Source organism: Heptranchias perlo, chromosome 2 (assembly GCF_035084215.1).
Source record: "Heptranchias perlo isolate sHepPer1 chromosome 2, sHepPer1.hap1, whole genome shotgun sequence".
NCBI lineage: Eukaryota > Metazoa > Chordata > Chondrichthyes > Hexanchiformes > Hexanchidae > Heptranchias > Heptranchias perlo.
The window spans coordinates 73,717,048-73,741,455 of record NC_090326.1 but is presented as its reverse complement, the minus strand read 5'-3'; the positions used below and the strand labels follow the sequence as shown (position 1 = coordinate 73,741,455).

General features: G+C 43.0%; 1 protein-coding gene across 3 annotated transcripts in view; it reads left to right on the top strand.

Annotated features, from left to right (window-relative positions):
* The window catches only part of LOC137340467 (retinoic acid receptor beta-like), a 193,454-nt gene that overhangs the window by 118,519 nt on the left and 50,527 nt on the right, over positions 1 to 24,408 (top strand). For all 3 annotated transcript variants that reach the window (XM_068002936.1, XM_068002928.1, XM_068002919.1), the window contains one exon: positions 17,463 to 17,639. In XM_068002936.1, coding sequence (XP_067859037.1) covers positions 17,463 to 17,639 — 177 coding nt within the window. The remainder of the gene's footprint in view (positions 1 to 17,462; positions 17,640 to 24,408) is intronic.

The window sequence follows — 24,408 nt, the reverse complement described above, 5'->3', positions numbered from 1 at the left end:
TTGTACATCCTGGATTGATGGGTTGGAAGCCTGCTGTCCCTGTTGGATGTCCTGTGCAAAATGAGTTTGGGCAGAGAATGTGGGCCCAGAGCACAAAGCTCTTTCAAATTTGGTGCTAGTTAAATCAGTAACTTCATTCAGAGAAGTCACAGGATATAACTAGTGCGAGAAATAAAAATGTTACTCTGATGCAGTAGGACGTGCTCTTTTGTGGCTGGAGTTAAGGCACATTATTGGGATTGCTTAGAATGAGCTTTGCTCTGCAACTGACTATACTATACTTATCCTAGGAGTATTTGATGCAGGTGCCGATTCCAGAGATGAGAAAGTGCTTCATTTTCCAGCACTTACATGCCATATGTTGATAAGCTTAAAGGAGTACCCATTTCTAAAAAAAAATGTTGATGTGGTGCAACTCCAACTACCAATCCACTACACAGAATTTACCCCTTAGAAGGAAAGATGTATCAAGTACCATTTGCAGCACATTTGCACGTTGCAAATTTACATTATGAAATTGCAAAACATTTCAAAATGACTCCCAAGTTCTCCAGCATACTAATTTTTAAAACAGGAGGTTACTATAGACAATAGTCCCTGCAGCATATTTCACTGTTGTGGTCAGAGCTCCTCTGAACTTCCCTTCCTTGTTCCTTCCAAGCTGCACATATACTGGCCGTCACACTTTTCCTCCTGCCTGAATCCTCACTAAGCTGAAATGAAAACTCATTGCACAATTTCCTATTCCACCTCATTCTTTCCCAGGATCGTAGAACTTTGGAAATCTTTACTTTCTTCTTTCTTTCTTCCTATAATTTACAGGCTTCTAAACCCACACTGCTTGCCATGTAACCACTACTTTGATTTATCCCATCTTCGCCTAGGTTTATCTCTCTTAAAAATTTTGTTGCATAGATTTTTCATTTATTCAGTAAGTTTTAGTACTGTTGTTGGTTTTCACTTCAGGATAAAATTGACAGGTTAGAGCAAGAGCTACTTTAAATCCAGTAACAATGAATAATGGGAGTCTAGCCTTCGCTGACTCTCCCATGCTTGTCCTGAGATCTTCAGAACATGCCAAGATTTCTGAATTTCTGTTGATAGCCTCTGAATGCATCCTTTTGTTCGATATTATGCATCAGTCTCCACCTACTTGTACTTCAATCTTAAAACATGCTTTTACTTTTCATCAACATATTTAGTACTTAACCCTTCGAGTGCTAAATTTCTTTCCATCTCGCATTCGGAGTTGTGTTTCCCATTGTTTTAAAAAGGATGCAGGTAAACTGTAAGTGTGACTGTAATATAATTAAAATGAAAACAAAATTACTATGCATTAGTTTTCACCCTAAGAGCAGAATGGACAGCTGGCAATATTCAATTAAAGAAGGAACAGGAAATCGTTACGGTGGTTACGGAGGGTCTGGCAGCGGGCGGGATGATTTTTGTTGGGCTAGGTGGAGTATTCATGCTCAAAAATAGTTAAAAGATCTTAACTAAACCATTTTCAGACTGGCCTTCAGTGGTCCCCTAAAGGACCATTGGTTAGGCTGCCCTATGTTGAGTTTCATTGGTGGGGCCTGTGCATGCACATGTGCGGACCATTGGAGCACTAAAATTACACTGGGGTCCTACGGACCTCATTAGATTAATGAGACGCCAGCCAGTGTCGGGCGGGAGCTGCAGTTGCTTATTTCCTGGCCTGCTCCAAAAGTGTAGCGGGCCGGTCACCTCCAGCCAAACTGTTCCAGTACAGCTACAACACTGGCATCTACCTGACAATGTGGAAAATTGCCCAAGTATATCCTGTCCAATCCGGCCAATTACCGCCCCATCAGTCTACTCTCAATCATCAGCAAAGTGATGGAAGGTGTTGTCGACAGTGCTATCAAGCGGCACTTAATCACCAATAACCTGCTCACCGATGCTCAGTTTAGGTTCCGCCAGGACCACTCAGCTCCAGACCTCATTACAGCCTTGGTCCAAACATGGACAAAAGAGCTGAATTCCAGAGGTGAGGTGAGAGTAACTGCCCTTGATATCAAGGCAGCATTTTACCGACCAAGGAGCCCTAGTAAAATTGAAGTCAATGGGAATGAGGGGGAAAACTCTCCATTGGCTGGAGTCATACCTGGCACAAAGGAAGACGGTAGTGGTTGTTGGAGGCCAATCATCTCAGCCTCAGGATATCGCTGCAGGAGTTCGTCAGGGCAGTGTCCTAGACCCGACCATCTTTAGCTGCTTCAATGACCTTCACTCCATCATAAGGTCAGAAGTGGGGATTTTTGCTGATGATTGCACAGTGTTCAGTTCCATTTGCAACCCCTCAGATAATGAAGCAGTCCGTGCCTGCATGCAGCAAGATCTGGACAACATCCAGGCTTGAGCTAATAAGTGGCAGGTAACATTTGTGCCACACAAGCACCAGGCAATGACCATCTCCAACAAGAGAGAGTCTAACCACCTCCCCATAACATTCAACGGCATTACCATCGCGAATCCCCCACCATCAACATCCTAGGGATCACCATTGACCAGAAATTTAACTGGACCAGCCATATAAATACTGTGACTACAAGAGCAGGTCAGAAGCTGGGTATTCTGCAGCAAGTGACTTACCTCCTGACTCCCCAAAGCCTTTCCACCATCTACAAGGTACGAGTCAGGAGTTTGATGGAATACTCTCCACTTGCCTGGATGAGTGCAGCTCCATCAACATTCAAGAAGCTCGACACCATCCAGGACAAAGCAGCCCGCTTGATTGGCACCCCGTCCACCACCTTAAACATTCACTCTCTTGACCACCGGCGCACCGTGACTGCAGTGTGTACCATCTACAAGATGCACTGCAGCAACTCGCCAAGGCTTCTTCGACAGCACCTCCCAAACCTGCGACCTCTACTGCACATTCCCTCCAAGTCACACGCCATCCTGACTTGGAAATATATCGCCGTTCCTTCATCGCCGCTGGGTCAAAATCCTGGAACTCCCTACCTAACAGCACTGTGGGAGAACCTTCACCACATGGACTGCAGCAGTTCAAGAAGGCGGCTCACCACCACCTTCTCAAGGGAAATTAGGGATGGTCAATAGATACTGGCCTTGCCAGCGATGCCCTCATCCCATGAATGAATAAAAAAAACAACGTACATTTTTATGGTACTCATTACATACAAAGAGATGTCTCTGAGAAATTTGCAGGCTGTGGATAACGAATGAACAAGAGAGTGAGAATTGGAGAAAGAGTTTGGTACATTGATGACTGTATCGGTGCCACTTCCTGCTCTCGCCCTAAACTGGAAAATTTCATCAACTTTGCTTCCAATTTCCATGCCTTATAAGAAGGAAAAAACTGCATTTCTGTAACACTTCATGATATTTCAGAATATCTCACATACAATAAACTACTTTGCAGTGCAGTGACTGCAGTGTAGACAAATGAAGCAGAAATCTTCCACATAGCAAGGCCACACACCAGTTGAATGACTGGTTTTGGTGGTAATGGTTGAGGATGGAATGTTGGCCAGAACACCGAGAGAACTCACTGTTGTTCTTTAAATAATGCCTCAGGATCTTTGACATCTATCTGATCAGTTTGACACCTCATCCGAAGGACAACTCTTCTGATAACGCAGTATTCCCCTCATTATTGTCCTGGATTTTGATCCTAGTAATGGTCAGAGAATCATACGCAGTGTGTGCCTAAATTTTCCCTCAGCAAAAGAACAAAGTGATAAAATAATCTCATAAATGGCCTTTCCTCACTGAAAACGGTTACATTTTAACATGGTCAAGCTCTGAATTTTCTGCATGTCCTGTTTGCACATCAGTAAAAAAATTATATGCTAACATAATAAGTTGAAAAATTACATTTGGATTTTCAGCAAATGGTTTCCTCTCATCGTCCTTTGTTTGCTTAAAAAAGGTTACTGGCAACCATCCATTGTACTGGTCCACATGTCCATAACATTCAGACCAACATTTCACCTTAATAATTTTAAAATGCTAAACTTAAGAAAGGAGTTCCTCTTCTTAGGTTTGCTTCTTGTTGATATGATGTAGCTGAAACTGTACCTACACACGTTCATGTTCTCTTAAACACTGCTTGTGGACTCAGTTTATTAAAAACTGCACTAGATTTTAACTAAAATTATAAATTATTTTCTTTCCTCAGCGACTGAATTCATTATCAAAAAAAGAATTAGTTTAGTTGGAGCTTCCCATTTGTGTGAGTTACTAAACAGCGACCACGAGTAAAATAGAAAAGAAAAATTGTAAATACTGGAAATCTGAAATAAAAACAGAAAATTCTGGAAATATACAGCAGATCAGCCAGCATATGTAAAGAGAAAAGACAGGTTATGACATTTCAGGTGTGTACCCTTCATCAGACTTGAGATAATCAGGTACCTCATTAAAGCTAGAAAAATAGAGAGAAAAAGGTGAGAGGAGAAGGGGAGAGAACCAATAGATACACCAATCACAGAGAGCGAGTTACTGTGTTAAATTACCTGCAAACTGCTAAGTAGAAAACATGATGTGGAGATGCCGGTGATGGACTGGGGTTGACAATTGTAAACAATTTTACAACACCAAGTTATAGTCCAGCAATTTTATTTTAAATTCACAAGCTTTCGGAGGCTTCCTCCTTCGTCAGGTGAACGATGTGAAAATGAAATCCTCGAAATGAAATCGCATTTATAATTCACAGAACAATGCTTGGTGATTACAGACAGTCTTTTCAACTGCCCGTTGCCAAGGCAATCAGTGTGCAGACAGACAGGTGTTACCTGCCAGGTCTCAGAATATACAAAGCACCAAAAAAAACAACAAACAAAAAAAAACAGAGATAGAGAGGTAGAAACATAGAAAAGACAGCAACTGACCCGTTATATTAAAAACAGATAACATTTGTTCGCTGGTGGGGTAACGTGCAGTGTGACATGAACCCAAGATCCCGGTTGAGGCCGTCCTCATGGGTGCGGAACTTGGCTATCAATTTCTGCTCGACGATTTTGCGTTGTCGTGTGTCTCGAAGGCCGCCTTGGAGTACGCTTACCCGAAGGTCGGTGGATGAATGTCCATGACTGCTGAAGTGTTCCCCGACTGGGAGGGAACCCTCCTGTTTGGCGATTGTTGCGCGGTGTCCGTTCATCCGTTGTCGCAGTGTCTGCATGGTCTTGCCAATGTACCATGCTCCGGGGCATCCTTTCCTGCAACGTATGAGGTAGACAACGTTGGCCGAGTCACAGGAGTATGAACCATGCACCTGGTGGGTGGTGTCCTCTCGTGTGATAGTGGTATCTGTGTCGATGATCTGGCATGTCTTGCAGAGGTTACCGTGGCAGGGTTGTGTGGTGTCGTGGACGCTGTTCTCTTGAAAGCTGGGTAATTTGCTGCGAACGATGGTCTGTTTGAGGTTGGGTGGCTGTTTAAAGGCGAGTAGTGGAGGTGCGGGGATGGCCTTAGCGGTCTGCTCAGATGAGGAGGAACGCGATGGACACCTACAGACGCTGAAAGACGCCCTCGTAAGAACGGGATATGACGCTCGACTCATCGATCGACAGTTCCGACGGGCCACAGCAAAAAATCGCATAGACCTCCTCAGGAGACTAACACGGGACGCAACCAACAGAGTACCCTTTGTCGTCCACTACTTCCCCGGAGCGGAGAAACTACGCCATGTTCTCCGCAGCCTTCAACATGTCATCAATGAGGACAAACACCTCGCTATGGCCATCCCCACACCTCCACTACTCGCCTTTGAACAGCCACCCAACCTCAAACAGACCATCGTTCGCAGCAAATTACCTAGCTTTCAAGAGAACAGCGTCCACGACACCACACAACCCTGCCACGGTAACCTCTGCAAGACATGCCAGATCATCGACACAGATACCACCATCACACGAGAGGACACCACCCACCAGGTGCATGGTTCATACTCCTGTGACTCGGCCAACGTTGTCTACCTCATACGTTGCAGGAAAGGATGCCCCAGTGCATGGTACATTGGCGAGACCATGCAGACGCTGCGACAACGGATGAACGGACACCGCGCAACAATCGCCAAACAGGAGGGTTCCCTCCCAGTCGGGGAACACTTCAGCAGTCATGGACATTCATCCACCGACCTTCGGGTAAGCGTACTCCAAGGCGGCCTTCGAGACACACGACAACGCAAAATCGTCGAGCAGAAATTGATAGCCAAGTTCCGCACCCATGAGGACGGCCTCAACCGGGATCTTGGGTTCATGTCACGCTACACGTTACCCCACCAGCGAACAAATGTTATCTGTTTTTAATATAACGGGTCAGTTGCTGTCTTTTCTATGTTTCTACCTCTCTATCTCTGTTTTTTTTTTGTTTGTTGTTTTTTTTGGTGCTTTGTATATTCTGAGACCTGGCAGGTAACACCTGTCTGTCTGCACACTGATTGCCTTGGCAACGGGCAGTTGAAAAGACTGTCTGTAATCACCAAGCATTGTTCTGTGAATTATAAATGCGATTTCATTTCGAGGATTTCATTTTCACATCGTTCACCTGACGAAGGAGGAAGCCTCTGAAAGCTTGTGAATTTAAAATAAAATTGCTGGACTATAACTTGGTGTTGTAAAATTGTTTACAAAAGTAGAAAACAGTTAGGTGACACAAAAGGTCAATGCAGACTTACAGAAAGGACAGGAGAATGTGCAAAGTTGGGGGGGAGTGGGGAGGAGAGTGTGAAAAGACACAGAGGTCAATTTTCACTTCTCAAAGTCAGCAGGGCAGTAATTGTCTCAAAATGGGGTCAGTAGACTTATCGCCCCATCAACGCTAACGATCGGATCACTGGCACTTTAATTGGGACCTACCACTGGGCGGCCAAAGCGACTGTCTCTTTCAGTGGTAGGCTGCTTTTAATATGCATATTGGGGTCCTATAATGTACATAGGACCCTGATTGCCATTTTAGGAGAGAATTGATCGAAGCGTGTTCCACAGGCGATGGAGCTCAAGAAGCCCAGAGTGCTCCTCCGGGCCCCACAAAAATAATCTGGGCCAATGCAGGCCCGAGCCCGTCCCCTCCACCATCATGACTCTTCCCCATATCCGCCCCTCTCTCCCCACCGGCTGGCCTCCCTCGCCTGACATTGGCCAATCTACCTCCGCCAAGATGTATCCAGGTACCTGTTTAGTGCCCCCACAACTCACCAGTTCAGTGTAAATGAGGCTGGGGTCTCACAATTGTGGTCAAAATGGGTGATAAGCCGGTGCTCTGTGCTGGTCGCCTACCCAAAATTCAAAATCGACCCCACAGGACGGTAATTTTCACTTTGGGCACGGGCGGGAAACTACCATTTGTGGATCGGCAGACCGCCTGATTTTGTTTTTCATTGGACCTCTCGTGTCTTCCTCCCCTCCACTATTTAGAAACTCAAAACTTCTTAACCTGTCTTTTCTCTTTACAGATGCTGATTAACCTGCTGTGTATTTCCAACGTTATCTGTTTTTATTTATCACGAGTAAAATAACCAGACACTTAGCACAAATACAAAGCTGATTTGATAAAAGCATGCAAGCACTTAAAAAGACAAACACATTTAAAAAAAAGTTGATTTATGAATGCTGCTATTAAAATGTTTAATTATATTTGGACATCTGTGTGTACATCTTTTCCAATGATATTTTGACTGCTATTTAAATGATCCCTACAATCTTCTCCAACAAATTCTTTAGCTGGAGGCATAAGGAAGATATTTTATCCTTTTTCACTGCCTTCTGCTCCCGCATTGCCCTCTAGGTGGGAAGTCAGGACTCTGTTGGTCACTGGCAATATGCATCTGCTGACAGGAAGTACAGTAGACACACACACATATATATATATATATATATATATATACACACACAGAAAATATTTAAACTGCCCATCTTACTTACTTAAATGCTGGAGCAAGAGCCTCAATGATTCAAATTAGCCAGGCGGATAATATAGTGCTAACCTTTTCAGAACTATGGATGAGTTTGCTGATCTGTGTACTGTTGGGCTTCAGGGTTCCCACTGACTTTATTCAGTGACACATCCCCTTCCATGTAGAACATATTTTAAACGTCAAACATGGAAAGCTCTTTTGAAAAGTTGATCTTAACTCCAGAATTGACAGTGAGAGCTAGGATGAAGAACAAACAAAGCAAGGAAAAGATTTTAAAATTTAGTTTTAAAATTAGAAAAAAATAAATTCAATAAAACAAAGAAAAACTAAAGTGAAAAAATAAAAACAGAATGGCAAAGAAGAAAGAATGGGGGAATAAAGGAAGTCAGACCAAGTAGAATTAAATTGTTTAATTTTTTTATTGTTCATTAAAATTGTGCTTGAATAGTTTAATATTACCCTAATAGAGCAATTCTTGATATTCAGGTAGCTTTATTATTTTACTATTAATGCTTACTTCAGCGTAAACTGGTTGGTCCAGGAGGACAGGAAATTTCCTGAACTAGCTGACAGTTTAAGTTGGTGCAATACTGTTTTCCCGTTGCTATTTGTTATAGCACGTTAGGTAAATAGGACGCAGCTAAAAATATCTAACAGATCATCATCAGTGATCATCAGCAGTAAATCTTTCTCCACTTTGACTCCTTAATCTACTGACTCCTGAAAATTGGATGTTAGTGTGAGCAAATTTCTCGGCAAATGTGAATGCTGAGCGCTCTGCCTTTAGGGGAACTTTATCTAGTAATTCAGCCAAGAACTGGTTAAACTGTCCCATGAAGGATAATCAGATTGGAAGAACAGTTGAGGCCTGGATTTGAACCCGGATTATACAAATGGGAGTTCAATACTCTACCTAAAAATGCACCATACTGCATCATCCTTTGCATTAGAAGGGTCTTAACAAAACATATTACTTAACGAATAGGCGCTATAGTGTTTACCACATATCTTCTAGCGAAGTCCAACATGCCTGACATATAAGGCACATGCTTCATTACTGTTGCATTGAACCATTTCCTATTAGATACAAAATGGCCACTCTTAGTGATTTACCATTGACAGCATTTCCGAAGTCAGTGGCAAACTCAATAATTAAATGAAGTGGCATTCTTGCTGACAGAGGCAGCCTGCACCAGTCGTTTCCAGTGGCACCTGTGCTAGCAACGTTGCCTCAGCAACCAGTGTAAACTGTGCTGCTGGAGACAGAAGCGGCTGAAGTGCTCCTGCCTGCACACACAAGTTCGAATAGGAACAGGAGTAGGTCATTCAGCCCCTCAAGCCTCTTCTGCCATTCCTTTAGATCATAGCTGATCTGTACCTCAACTCCATTTACCCATCTTTGTTCCATATCCCATGATAACCTTACCTAACAAAAATCTATCTATCTCAATCTTGAAAATTTCAATTGGCCTAGTATCCACAACCTTTTGGGGAAGAGAGTTCTAGATTTCTACGACCCTTTGTGTGAAAAAGTGCTTCCTAATTTAGCTTCTGAATAGTCTAGCTATAATTTTAAGATTGTGCCCTTTTGTTCTCAATTGCCCCACCAGAGGAAATAGTTTCTCTGTATCTACCCTATTGAATCCTTTTATCATGTTAAAGACCTCAATTATATCATCCCTCAACCTTCTAATCTCAAGAGAATACAGGCCAAGTTTATGCAACCTGTCCTCGTAACTTAACCTTTTAAGCCCTGGTATCATTGGGGAATCTGCTCTACTCCCCCTCCAATATAATATATCCTTCCTGAGGTGCGATGCCCAAAAGCAAAGCAGTTTCACTATCTCTGGTCTTTTCAGACCCTTCATTGCCATTGGAGAAGGTACCAGCCCCACCCAGCAAAGTAATACTTTAAAACAACTGCGTATATCCAGGATTCAGCTGCTGTAGAAACTCTTATGCTATATAAATGGGATGGTTGAAACAACCAAAGGACTGGTATTGAAGAATGCTTCAAGAAATACAGCACCAATTTGTTGCTGATGTTTGGTAGTTTGAGTTCCCGGTGCCCTCTACGGGTAGGCATTCTTCCTGTTAGTTAAGCACGGAGTTCCCAAAAATCTGCAGGTCTACTTTCTCTAGACCTCACTGTCAGACAGTGCTGGTTAAGAGGCCACAGAGGAGATGCTTCCAAAGCTGAAGTTTTAAAAAGAAATGAAATGTTTAAACTTGTGGTATTTTTCATGTATTAGATTACATTAAAAAATCCGCCGTAGCAATTCGTTTGACTGACGTACAGATTTAGTTTGTGTTTGTGTAGTTAGTGAGTGAGTGAATGTCGGCAGTGTTGCTGGATGTCAATCATAACATCATAGGCGAAAGCGGTTCTTTGCTTTGTTTTTAAACATAAATTGAAGTCTGTTTGCCCCCAGGTGGCCTTTAAAATGTTCCTCTGAACTTCTGCCAATAGCATTTTTGAAAACTGATAGCTCAGTGTGGGATCTTTTGTGGTTTGCTACCAAAATAAATAGGACTGTGGTTGCTGTTAGCAGCAAAAACTGGAAATCTACCAGACCTTAGAACAAGGAGGAGGCAGAAACTCTGCTGGTCAAGGGTTGGGCTCCTGTACATCACTTCTCAGTTATGCAACAAGGATGGTTCTTATTGTTGCGCACACATGGTACATTTTGTATAAAGAAAATGTAAAGCTTTAAACAGCCTTATCTACTTTAAAGTTTTGAGCACTAATATTTATATACTAACGTACAACACTGAGCCATACCAGGCCAGAAAAATCCTATGTTCGATTCCCAGAATGTGCTGAGTTAGCTGGTTTCAGCCAGGCTGGCAGTAGGAGAGCTACATATAAACAGGAGTAGGCCATTCAGTGTTAATTGTATGATTCATATCAATGAGTGTTAATTGTATTCAGGTGGTGGGAATCAAATGGGGACTTTCTTGTATCGGTTTTGTAGGCGAGCTTATCTGGGGTGTGGTGTGTGGGTGTAAGGGGCATCTCTGTGAATAAAGGCTTGGAAACAACTAAAGACCAGGCTCCAGTATTTTATCCTTCACCACATGGCTATCCATTTATAACATTCAGCCCCTCGAGCCTGTTCTGCCATTCATTTAGATCACGGTTGATCTGTACCTTAACTCCATCTATCTGCTTTGGTTCCCCAACCCCTAATGCCCTTACCTAACAAAAATTTATCAATCAATTGCTACAATTAACCTCAGTGTCTCTGGGCTAAGGAAGGGAAAAATCAGCCAGGGTTCACATTCCTGATTGTTGTTCAGTGACCCCTGCTGGAAAGTACATATGTTGACATCAGGTGAGGATAGAATTGGCTAGGCTGTGATGCTTGCCACAGTCGAATATCCAGTTAGCATTTACTATTGGGATCACACATGAAGAATTTTCACTTGGGTGAAGTATCAGAGAACAGCCAGTGCTCCAGGAACTGTCCTCTAGCATAAATCAGCAGATTCAGAACGAGGAGGGAAGTAAAACGAAAAATCCCGTAAAATGCAAGCTATTGTAGGCTGTACTAGAAGAACATTAAAAAGAGTTATTGCGGTTAAATATAACCTCATGTTTGTATGGGAATGACAGTCACAAGTACCCACTGAGGTTAAAATCAAATTCCATGTCCAGCTGTTAACTATGTTCTATGTCATTCAGAGAATGCTAGCTATGCTGATAATCTGCTTGTTTTCTGCCCTAGAATTTCCAGTCACAGGAACTGGAATGAAGGAGTTCTGCGTACAGTTGTGGCCCATAGCCACAATATTAGAGCAATGCACTTTCAACATGTGGACCTGAGTTGATTATAAAGACTTAGTTAGACCTCTCCTATGTGTAAGGAAGCCAGTCTCACCTGCATTAGTTTTGGGGAAGGAAGAAAAATGGGCAGAGAGAGCTTTTCATGTTGCTGAATTCTAATGAGACAGACTGTGCCATCATCCTGACCATGGAGAATAGCACAGGTGTGGAAGAAGCTAAGCTGAGTTTTTTTTTGTAGGGAAACAACTGCAGATGAACATAGGAACATAGGAATTGCTATATGATAAAAGACCAAGGTCCGTCTAGTTCACCTTCTACCATCCTGGTAGTCGCATGATACAATGATAATGGAGCTGTTGACTACAATTATAGCTATCAATCTCTATCAATCAGTCTACAACAGACCCAGACATGACACAAGGAAAACCCCAGTGGTGGAGAACTTTGGGAATCATAGGTCCAAAGTCACCTTTTTCCTCTCATGAATGCCACACTTACCATATGTCATGTCTCAAATTACTCATATACGGTATCACAAAATGTTATTTTCTGAAAGAAATCTATCTAATTTGCATTTGAACCACTGCCAGTTTCTGTGTCACACATTGTACAGATTTAACCAAGCTGTTCATTAGATGATAGCAGGTCCCTACAATGTACTTCTGAGCAATGGATACTGAAAGTTCCATAGAATTGAATATCAAAACCTCAGGAAAAGGTCATAGGCATGCAAGTGGAAACAAATGTAGTTACCTGAAGCATTTTATTGTTTATACATCTGTGCCTCATATCAGTGAAATGAACATCTGATAGATTAGTTTTGAAGAAATTGATTTCCTGTATCCTCATTGAAGCATGTATATTCTGTGAATCAAATAAAAATAAACATAATTTTTTAAAAAACAGGATTAGACATTTGTGAAATGAAAAGCCAATATAGGGAAATGTATTGGTTTTAATGCACGTGTGATTATTTAATCACTTCTGAGACCAAGTTGAGAACATGTGCTTCAGGGGGAAAATAGCTGCTGCTTAATGCTTCATTACATTCTGAAGTTCTGAGTCATTGACTTTATCCTGATTTGAGGCCTTTTGTAGTTGTAAACATGTCAGATCCATGAATGTAAATGGAGTGAAACTACAGTTGTTCAGAGAATACGTTTTGTGATTTTTTTTTAAAGCACATTATATTTCTGAAATTGTAAACTGTAGTGTGAAGCAAGGGACTTCATTCAGTATTGCCCGAGTTGTGACTTGTTAAATTCAAATGATTGTGTAGTGAGTTTGACAAACACAAATGCCTACAATCATCTGAAGACCCAAGTTGAAAGGGGACGTTGTAATTCAGCTCCTTTGTACCATACTGTTAAACTATGCTTTTGGGGAAATTTTACTTACATATGTATTGAATTGAAAGAAGGCTGCATACCAGATGACCGTTCTGTAACAAAATTATTCCTTGCAACAAGCTGTGTTCTGTTTTGTGCTGCTATTCTCTAAAATCTTCAATTTGATCATTAAGCCCTTTCTCCTGTCTGTACATGCTCCACACAGACTTCCAGGCAGCAAGAAAAATCATGAAGTTACATTTTTTTCCCCCCAGTGAAGTACATTTTAAATGATTCGAATGCATTCATTGCAACCCAGATCATGGTTATGCTGTTAGGTTGCATTGTACTTTTGGATTTTCTGTAAATTACCGTTAATGAGCCTATTCCAGATGGACCCTTACCTTGCTGCATAAACAGAAAGATAAAAGATAGCACAGAAGCAGAGCAGTTTTCTCCAGAAATTATGCTGACAGCATCACCAGAGCAACTACAGTGCAAAAGCTTTGGACTTGCACTGTACCTGTGTTAGTGCCAACGGTTTTACCAGAAGCTGTGCCTTTTTTTTGAAGGGAAGAAAGAAATCACATAGCTATAAAAAGTAGCACATACCCTACCCCATCTTTCCGTAGTACAAGGACATTTGTCTCTGGCATTGCTACTACACCCCATCCCCCACCCTAAACATTCATAGAACCACAGAATCAGAGAAAATATACGGCACAGAAGGAGGCCATTCGGCCCATCGTGCCCGCTCCGGCTGGGAAACGAGCCACCCAGCCTAATCCCACATTCCCGCATTTGGTCCGTAGCCCTGCAGGTCACGGCTCTTCAGGTGCACATCCAGGTATTTTTTAAATGAGTTGAAGGTTTCTGCCTCTACCACCCTCTCAGGCAGTGAGTTCCAGACCCCCACCGCCCTCTGGGTGAAAAAAAGTTTCCTAATTTCCGCTCTAATCCTTCTACCAATCACTTTAAATCTATGCCCCCTGGTTATTGACCCCTCTGCTGAGGAAATAGGTCCTTCCTATCCATTCTATCTAGGCCCCTCATAATTTTATACACCTCAATCAAATCACCCCTCAGCCTCCTCTGTTCCAAGGAAAACAACCCCAGCCTATCCAATCTGCCATCATAGCTAAAATTCTCCAGTTCTGGCAACATCCTCGTAAATCTCCTCTGCACCCTCTCTAGTGCAATTACATCCTTCCTGTAATGTGGTGGCCAGAACTGTGCGCAGCACTCAAGCTGTGGCCTAACTAGTGTTTTATACAGTTCCAGCATAATATCCCTGCTTTTATTTTCTATGCCTCAGTTAATAAAGGAAAGCATTCCGTATACCTTCTTAACCATCTTATGTACCTGTCCTGCTACCTTCAGGGATCTGTGGACATGCACTCCAAGGTCCCTCACTTCTTCTACACCTCTCAGCATCCTCCCATTTATTGTGTATTCCCTTGCCTTGTTTGCCCTCCCCAAATGCATCACCTCACACTTCTCCGGATTGAACTCCATTTGCCACTTGTCTGCCCATCTGACCAGTCCATTGATACCTTCCTGCACTCTACAGCTTTCCTCCTCACTATCAACCACACGGTCAATCTTTGTGTCATCCGCAAATTTCTTAATCATGCCCCCTACGTTTCAGTCCAAATCGTTAATGTATACCATAAAAAGCAACCAGCGCATCGTGGCTGCAGTGTGTACCATCTACAAGATGCACTGCAGCAACTCGCCAAGGCTTCTTCGACAGCATCTCCCAAACCCGCGACCTCTACTACCTAGAAGGACAAGGGCAGCAGGCACATGGGAGCAACACCACCTGCATGTTCCCCTCCAAGTCACACACCATCCTGACTTGGAAATATATCGCCGTTCCTTCATTGTCGCTGGGTCAAAATCCTGGAACTCCCTACCTAACAGCACTCTGGGAGAACCTTCACCACACGGACTGCAGCGGTTCAAGAAGGTGGCTCATCACCACCTTCTCAAGGGACATTAGGGATGGGCAATAAATGCTGGCCTTGCCAGCGATGCCCACATACAATGAACGAATATATAAAAAAAGGGAGTTGACATTCACCTAGAGGAAACCCTGCGCTTGTGTGAGTGGTGTGAGTGTACAGTTGAACTTTCCACTGGCAAAGTTTCCATAATTTATGCAGTAAAAGCATGACTGATGCTTTAAGGTTTCAAAAAGTTATGAGGTCAAAACTCTTTGCTAATTTTAGAGGACAAAATGGACACGAGTAAAATGTCGTACTTGGTCCCTATGACACTGCTTACTTACATAGAGAGAATTATGGACCAATTAATTGAGGGATGGGGAGTGAGCTTTGGCCCAGTGGTACCATTCCCGCCCGCTTCTGAGACAGAAGGTTATGGGTCACCCGCTGTCCTATTGTCTAACCCACCTCGCCTCTCAATTCCCCCAACAATTTTATTTTAAGCATACAAATATATAATAGTGACTTGCATGGTACAGAATACGTGTCAGTTAGCTGCATCTTATTGTAAAACTGAAATAAAACTAGACAGTGCGGTTCTGTGCTATCCTGAAGCAACAACATATGCGGTGAGGGAGTAGTGGGTCATGAGTTTCAACCACAAGGTCCCGTACCATTGACATCCCATTACTGTGAGGGGCAGCTGATTAGAAGCCAGGTGCCTTCCTTTATGGAGGTAGGGCAAATTGCCGGGAGAGTTCCCCAATGGTCTAGAGCAGACCAGCTGCCCATTTGCCTTTTCAGCATGGCAGAGGAAGACCTCGCCTTAAAAAAGTCAACTAAAATTGTGGCTGCTATATTGAGCGATCGGCAGGAAGTAATTACATGTACATATAAGATGTCAGTGTTGAGAAAAGTCCATTTGGCCTACAAAGCTGATTTTTCTAGTCCATTAACTCCCTTCTTTTAGTTTGACTAAATAAATGCTTTACCTCTACTACCTTGCTTGGTAGATTATTTCAAATATTTATCACTTATTGAGTAAAGAACATTTTTTCTGGTATCTGTACTAAGTTAAATTTTCATCAGTTTCATTTATGTCTTCTGATCCTACTTTTTTGGTGTAATTTGAAATAGTAACTTGAGTTTACCTTATCTTTAATTTTTAATACTTTATATATTTTATGAGGGCCCCTCTTAACCACTTTCATTCTTGGCTGTAAAGCTTAAGGGGGTGAATTTCTGTGGGGTTCTCCTACTCCTCCTCCTTTGTTTCTCCCCATGAAAATTCACCCCCTAAGATTCTCTAGTCCTTCCTCATAGCTCATTCCCGTTGTGCTTGGGATTACTCATGTTGCTCTTTTCTGTACACTTTTTATTGCACATGCAGCTTTGCTTGTTGTATGGGAGAAACTTCTTTACCCAAAAAATGTGGAACTCGCTACCACCAGGAGTAGTTGAGGCAAATAGCGTAGGTTCATTTAAGGGGAAGCTAGATACGCACATGAGGGATAAAGGAATAGAAGGATATGCTGATAGGGTTAGATGAAGAGGGGTGGGAAGAGGCTCATGTGGAGCATAAATGCCGGCATAGAACAGTTCGGCCGAATGGCCTGTTTCTGTGCTGTAGATTCTATGTAATTGTAACCAAAACTGAATATAGTATTGTAAATGTGGACTGATCAGTGCAAAGCCTTAGAGCAACTTCAGCAGACTTGTGCCTAAATATCCTAGCGTTCTATTAGCTTTTTTAATTGCTTTGTCCCTTAGGACTGACTTTTCAAATGCATATTATAGGCTTGGAGCTTTGTCTGTCTGGAGCACATATTGGAAAATGGGCTGAAAATTGTGGGAAATGCACCCTCGATTTCCTGTTAGGCAGTTAAAGTGATGTGTCTACTGTTACTCTCAGGGCTTTTCTAAATCTCTCAGTGCTAATTCAGTTCCATTCACTGTAAACTTACGTCCCATATTTTTTCATCCAGTGTGTTAAATTTCATGGGGGTAATTTTCCAAGTGCATACTCACAGCAGGGAATCACACCTGCCAGTGGTGAATATTGAAAACCCAAGGCAGCGAGCCCCCATATTTTTGGATATGCGCAGCCTGCAGTTGAGGTTCTCTGCCATCAATGCACGTTTGGAAAATTACCTCTATGGAATTAAACTTATGGGGAACTTTGCTGATTACTTACTAGTAGTGCTTAATAAAACTCTGAAATCACAGCCTGGAGTGTTTGTTTAAAAATATATATTTTATTAAAGGTAATAGAGTGGAGCTGTATTAAAATGGGCAAAAATTAAATCTTAATTGGATTGTATGACATGAGTGATGCAACTTATAAAATAACTGATTTGTAGAGCTTAAATGCTGATCTGCACAGGGATTGGATCATTCAGTGAGCTCCACTGTACTACGCGTGTCACATGCTTTGTAACTGCATTTTTTATTGACAGTGATTATACATCCAGTGATCTTGTTGATTACAGAATTCCAGTGCTGACCACCGGGTACGGCTTGACCTGGGTTTGTGGGACAAATTCAGTGAACTTGCCACAAAGTGCATTATCAAAATAGTGGAATTTGCTAAACGACTGCCCGGCTTCACGAGCTTGACCATTGCAGATCAGATCACTCTGCTCAAAGCTGCCTGCCTGGACATCTTGGTAGGTACACATTCATTAAAAAGATTTATTCTGTGTCAGCACAATATTGTCTGTCATTGACCTTAGGATTTTGCACCTCCCTATCTTGTCAAAACCAGCTGAGAACACTGTGTGATCTTAGACATTGATATATGGGGTGAGTTCAGTAGCCCTGTCACTGACTCTACCATCGAGACAGTTAAGTTCACCCAGGAGCTCCCAAGATTCACCTAACAAACTGTCCCATGCTCAAATTATTTCAGAACATCTTGGTGTGTGGGCTTCTCAGCAGGAAAAGAATAACCACCTATTAGCAGTCACACTTGGTGTCTTACTATGGTTAAGAACAGAAAGATTAAGAGGAATAATGGTGGTGCAGACTTCTGAAGCTCTTTCCCCAGATTAAGTAGTAATTCTCATGTACGTACCAAGATTTTAAGTATTAACTAGCATTTCAGATGGAATTAGTTGTTCATGTATATATTTATACATAAAAAGGATCATTTTCCAACTTTATGCTTCCCACTGGGAGCCATTTTGTGAGGGATCCAATAGAAATGGATCCTTTTCACCATCTGAAAATGGGTTTCGTGCCACGCCCTGGTAAGCTGAACTAAACATCTGCCATATCTCTCAAAATGGTCGTTTGCCCTGTCTGAACAAATTAGGTGAGAATAGAATGTTAGTTACCTGCCAATATTGCAGTTAGTGATTGAAGCAGAGACCATGGGCTGGATTTTCAACCTGCTGCCCTGATGTAAAACTGGTATTGTGGATCAGCTGCCGGTTATAGAAACCATCCAATTTACACTTCCATTGACTTCAGTGGAAATGAAAATCGGGCCGTTTCTATAACGGACGGCCGATCCACAATGCCAGCCTCGCACCCGGGTGACAGGTTGAAAATATACCCCCATATCAACATTTAAGAATAGGACTAAAGGGATATAAAGGGATATGGGAACAGGTCGGGCACACGGAATTAAGACTATTGCTTGTGTGGAGGATAAACACCAACATGAACTGGCTGGGCCGAACAGCTTGTTTGCATGTTGTAATTTCTTTATCATTCTTTTTGCCAGCTAGCTGGGCTTGCACCAATTAAATCACATGTCTTTATTGGAGCTGCTGACGAGTGAATTGATAGAAAATGAAACTATTTGATGTCTCTTTAAAGCTTTCATGTTTAATGAGTCCTAAATGTTTGCATATTGCTTCATTTTATTGTTATTTTAAAATATAAATGTATATTTGTAGAATTCTTACTGCTAAGAATAGGGACACAACATTCATCAGATTTCACAAAAAATGTCCACAGATTTCTATTACCTGGGCATATATTCCACAACCTCAATTTAACAGTCTGGAGAGAATTTCCTTCTTTGCGTGCACTTATTATAATAAAGCACAAGGCATTGAAGCATGAAAAGCTAATTTTGGTGTAGATTCAAACACTAACTTATAAACAGTTTTATTCTTTGGGTAAAGGGACTGATTCAAATCCCTGTGCTGATGTGCTAATCAAATGGAATGTTTTGTGGGGCGTTGCCCAGGGTTCTGCCTGAAGTATACGGCACTCTCACATAGGGCTCCAGCTGAGTTTTAGGACTGGAGATCCAGGCCAATAAGATCCAAAAATAACAATAGTTGGTTTATACACAAAAAAAGAAGTGGGGTTACTGAATCTGCTGCACAGTATAACAAGGGAAGGCTCGATCATTCACATCACTTGATCACAATTGAGTCAACAAATATGATACTGGTGAGCAGCTTTTATTGAAAACTCTGCTGAGCACAGTACTTTAAAGTTCATACATTAGTGAGCACTTTGGGGGAAAAGGCAGATCCAGTGGAAGAAAATGGAGAGCTGAAAAAGTCCCTGGCAGCTGCTTGAAACAGGCGTTAGGCCCCTTGCATATACTAATGAGAGGCCTAATGTCTGCTTAAGACCCCTCTCTGAAATTAGTCAAAAACTAGGCGGAGCTTGCTCCTGCACAAGCTCCGACTAGTTTTTCAGGCTCTACAGCAGTCTAAACGGACTGCTGGGGGCCACCGAAGACATGGTAAGTAAATGTTTTTGTATACTTACCTGAATATGGAGCCAGGAGGGTCAAGAGTGCTCTGCATCAATACTGCGGGCTGCTGCCAACCCATGCTTGCCCCCCCTCCCCTTCTCATTCACTCTTCAAAGACCCTACTTGAGGGCTGCTAACCCTGTTCGAGTTGGCCGATTTTGCTGTGGGCCTGATTGGTGCTTGCTGCTCACCAGTTTCATGGTAATAAGGTCCAAGGACTAATTTCGGAGAATCCTTGGGCTGACCTCTTCGGGCATGCGTTGTAGCTGCACTGCCCGTTTCACAGCCATAGTCAGTCGCTATCCAATTTCTCTCCTTTCAGAATAATGTCCTGTAGTCACCTTATCTTCCAGTAATCTCTAAGAAAAGAAGAGTTTTTATTCTTATTCAGTAAGATATTTTATACTTCTGGTGAATCTTTTGAGTTATTAAGGTGAGGGTGCTATGGAATGGAACACGGTTCCAATTTTTGCATCCTGTGTCAGAATCAAACACTTCCAGGACACTTATAGCATTGGCCAGACTTCCTCTACTCTGACCCAACGATATGCCACAAGCCCAGCCTCAGAAGAGCAAGCCCGCACCGCACCAATGTGAATTGTTCAATTCCCATAGACTCATCCTGACGATGTTGCAAATTTGGGTCTATTATAGTCAATGTTTTGCTGAGGACTAGATTAAAACTGGGAATTAGATTAAAACTGCCCAACTCATTTTACATAGGAACCTTGTAGTTGAGAGGGGCAACTTTTTCATTCTATTAGTCAATTTGAATTCAAGCTATATCCCAGAAATGAAAAGGCAATGTGAAGACCCACTGCACCACCTAATCTCTTTCTGCAAGATATTTTAGTAAATTCATTTACAATCTTTGTGTCAAACTGGACGTCCTTTAATTAGAGGAAACACTACTTTGCTGCTTTCAACATGACAGGCTGTTTCCTGGTGTTTCAACAACAACCCTCAGCCTCCAGCACCTTCCAGTATCCCTTTAAGGGAAATTCAGTGAAATTAGTGATTAAATTATGTCAGAGCATTCCTTTCAGATTATTGTTTTAGACCCACCCTTCACACCATCAAATACCTATCATTCCCAAGCATTACTACAAGCAGTGATTTTAATGCCTTGATTATTATCTGAGATAGATCAGCTTCAGGCTTAGCTTTTCAAAATGTCTCTTATGTTTGTGTTTATCTTGATCAAACCCTTATACTGTGGAAGTTTTTCTTTTATTTGTTTGTTTTGGTGAAATTTGTGTTCATCAAGATGAAAGATGTCTAGTGAAGAATAGAAGATTTTAAAAAATATTTGTTCTCGGCGCGTGGGCAGCAGTGGCAAGGCCGTATTTATTGCCCATCCCTAGTTGCCCTGAGGAGATGGTGGTCCGCCTTCTCTTTGAATAGCTTGTGATGATGGTGCATCCTCAATGGTGTTAGGTAGTGAATTCCAGGATATTGAATCAGCGACAATGGAGGAAAGATGATGTCTGCTCAAGTCAGGATGGTGTGTGACTTGGAGGGGAACTTGGAGATAACAGTGTTCCCCTGACATTGCTGCGCTTGTCCTTCCTGGTGGTAGAGGTCGCAGGGGAGGGATGGGCTGTCGAAGTAACCTTGGTGAGTTCATAGAATCATAGAAAGGTTACAGCACGGAAGGAGGTCATTCGGCCCATCGAGTCCACGCCTGCTCTATGTAAGAGCAATCCAGCTAGTCCCACTCCCCTGCCCTTTCCCTGTAGCCCTGCAATTTTTTTCCTTTCAAGTACTTAACCAGTTCCCTTTTGAAGGCCATGATTGAATCTGCCTCCACCACCCCCTCGGGCAGTGCATTCCAGATCCTAACCACTCGCTGTGTAAAAAAGTTTTTCCTCATGTCACCTTTGGTTCATTTGCCGATCACCTTAAATCTATGTCCCCTGGTCCTGGACCCTACCGCCAATGGGAACAGTTTCTCTCTGTCTACTCTGTCCAGACCCTTCATGATTTTAAATACCTCTATCGAATCTCCTCGCAATCGTCTCTGTTCCAAGGAGAACAATCCCAGCTTCTCCAGTCTATCCACGTAACTAAAGTCCCTCATCCCTGGAATCATTCCAGTAAATCTCTTCTGCACCCTTTCTAAGGCCTTCACATCTTTCCTGAAGCACGGTGCCCAGAACTGGACACAATACACCAGTTGTGGCCAAACCAATGTTTTATAAAAGGTTCATCATGACTTCCAGACTTTTGTACTCTATGGGCTCAATTTTAAACTTAAATTGCGGCTGCATTGGGGGCAGAGGGGCTGCGAAAATGGCAGAAATGCAGAGCGGGTTTGGAAGCCAGCTCCAACCCGCCGACTTCCGAGTTTCCCACAGACACACCTGTATGCGCGCGGGCGTCCCGAATCCGGAAGTCCCGCCGGCTTTGATAGTTAAAGAACCAAATGTACCTCATTGAGGTACTTAAGGCACTTTACTTGTGACATATCAGGTAGTTAGAATGATTTTTAATTTATCTGGACAACTTTCCCATGGCTTCTGATTCACGCCTGGTCCGATGTCTCCCTCTCTGATTTCCCCCTCTTCCCCACCCCCGATGACCCCCCACTCTCCCCCTCTTCCCCACCCCTGATGACCCCCCACTCTCCCCCTCTTCCTTCCCTGATGCCCCCCGATTTCCCCTCTTCACCCCCTGATCTCCCCCTCTTCCCCCTCCCAATGTCCCACCGATTTTCCCCTCTTCCTCCCCGATGTCCCCCCGATCCCCCCTTCTCCACCCCCCCGATGTCCCCCCGATCTCCCCTTCTTCACTCCCCCAATGCCCCCCCCCGATCTTCCCCCTCCCCCCCCCGATCTTCCACTCTTCCTCCCCCCCCAATCTTCCGTTCCAGCACTGGATGACGTCTCTCTCTCTTTCTCTCCCCCCCACCTCGGCGCAGCAGCTCCTGTCGGCAGTCGGCCTGTCAATCAGGCTGGCTGCCGGGCACGAAGCCTGGAAAGAACTTTAATCACCATCAATTACATTGCTATTGTGTCGGAAACGGTAAGTTTTTTTTATTCGGGTTTGCCACGCATACCTTCAACCCCCTCCCCCCGCTGCTAACCCGCCACCATTTCAAAATTGAGCTCTATGCCTCTATTTACAAATGATGTGGAGATGCCGGTGATGGACTGGGGTGGACAAAGGTAAGGACTTGCACAACACCAGGTTATATTCCAACTGTTGGACTATAACCTGTTGTTGTACAAGTCCTTACAACTATTTATAAAGCCTAGGATCCCGTATGCTTTTTTAACCACTTTCTCAACCTGCCCTGCCACCTTCAACAATTTGTGCACAAATACCCCAGATCTCTCTGTTCCTGTGCCCATTTTAGAATTGTGCCCTGTAATTTATATTGCCTCTCCTTGTTCTTCCTACCCAAATGTATCACTTCGCATTTCTCTGCGTTAAATTTCATCTGCCACATGTCCGCCCATTCCACCAGCCTGTCTATACCCTCTTGAAGTCTATCACTATCCTCCTCACTGTTTACTACCCTTCCAAGTTTTGGTCTGGAAATTTTGAAATTGTGCCCTGTACACCCAAGTCCAAGTCATTAATATATATCAAGAAAAGCAGTGGTCCTAGTACAGACCCCTGGGGAACACCGCTGTACATAAGAACATAAGAAATAGAAGCAGGAGTAGGCCATCCGGCCCCTCGAGCCTGCTCCGCCATTCAACAAGATCATGGCTGATCTTCTACCTCAATGCCATTCTCCTGCACTATCCCCATATCCCTTGATGCCTTTAATATCTAGAAATCTATTGATCTCTGTTTTGAATGTACTCAATGACTGAGCCTCCACAGCCCTCTGGGGTAGAGAATTCTAAAGATTCACCATCCTCCGAGTGAAGAAATTTCTCCTCATCTCATCCTAAATGGCCTACCCTTTATTCTGAGACTGTGTCCCCTGGTTCTAGACTCCCCAGCCAGGGGAAACATCCTCCCTGCATCTACCCTGTCGAGCCCAGTAAGAATTTTGTATGTTTCAATGAGATCACCTCTCATTCTTCTAAACTCTAGAGAATACAGGCCTAGTCTACTCAATCTCTCCTCCTACGACAATCCCGCCATCCCAAGAATCAGTCTGGTGAACCTTCGTTGCACTCCCTCTATGGCAAGTATATCCTTTCTTAGGTAAGGAGACCAAAATTGTACACAATATTCCAGGTGCAGTCTCACCAAGGCCCTATATAATTGCAGTAAGACATCTTTACTCCTGTACTCAAATCCTCTTGTAATAAAGGCTAACATACCATTTGCCTTCCTAATTGCTTGCTGCACCTGCATGTTAGCTTTCAGTGACTCATGTACAAGAACACCCAGGTCCCTTTGAACATCAACATTTCCCAATCTCTCGCCATTTAAAAAATACTCTGCATTTCTGTTTTTCCTACCAAAGTGGATAACTTCACATTTTTCCACATTATATTCCATCTGCCATGTTCTTGCCCACTCACTTAGCCTGTCTATATCCCCTTGAAGCCTCTTTGCATCCTCCTCACAACTCATATTCCCACCTAGTTTTGTGTCATCAGCAAACTTAGAAATATTACATTTGGTCCCCTCATCTAAATCATTGATATATATTGTAAATAGCTGGGGCCCAAAACCGATTCCTGCAGTACCCCACTAGTCACTGCCTGCCACCCTAAAAAAGACCCATTTATTCCTACTCTCTGTTTTCT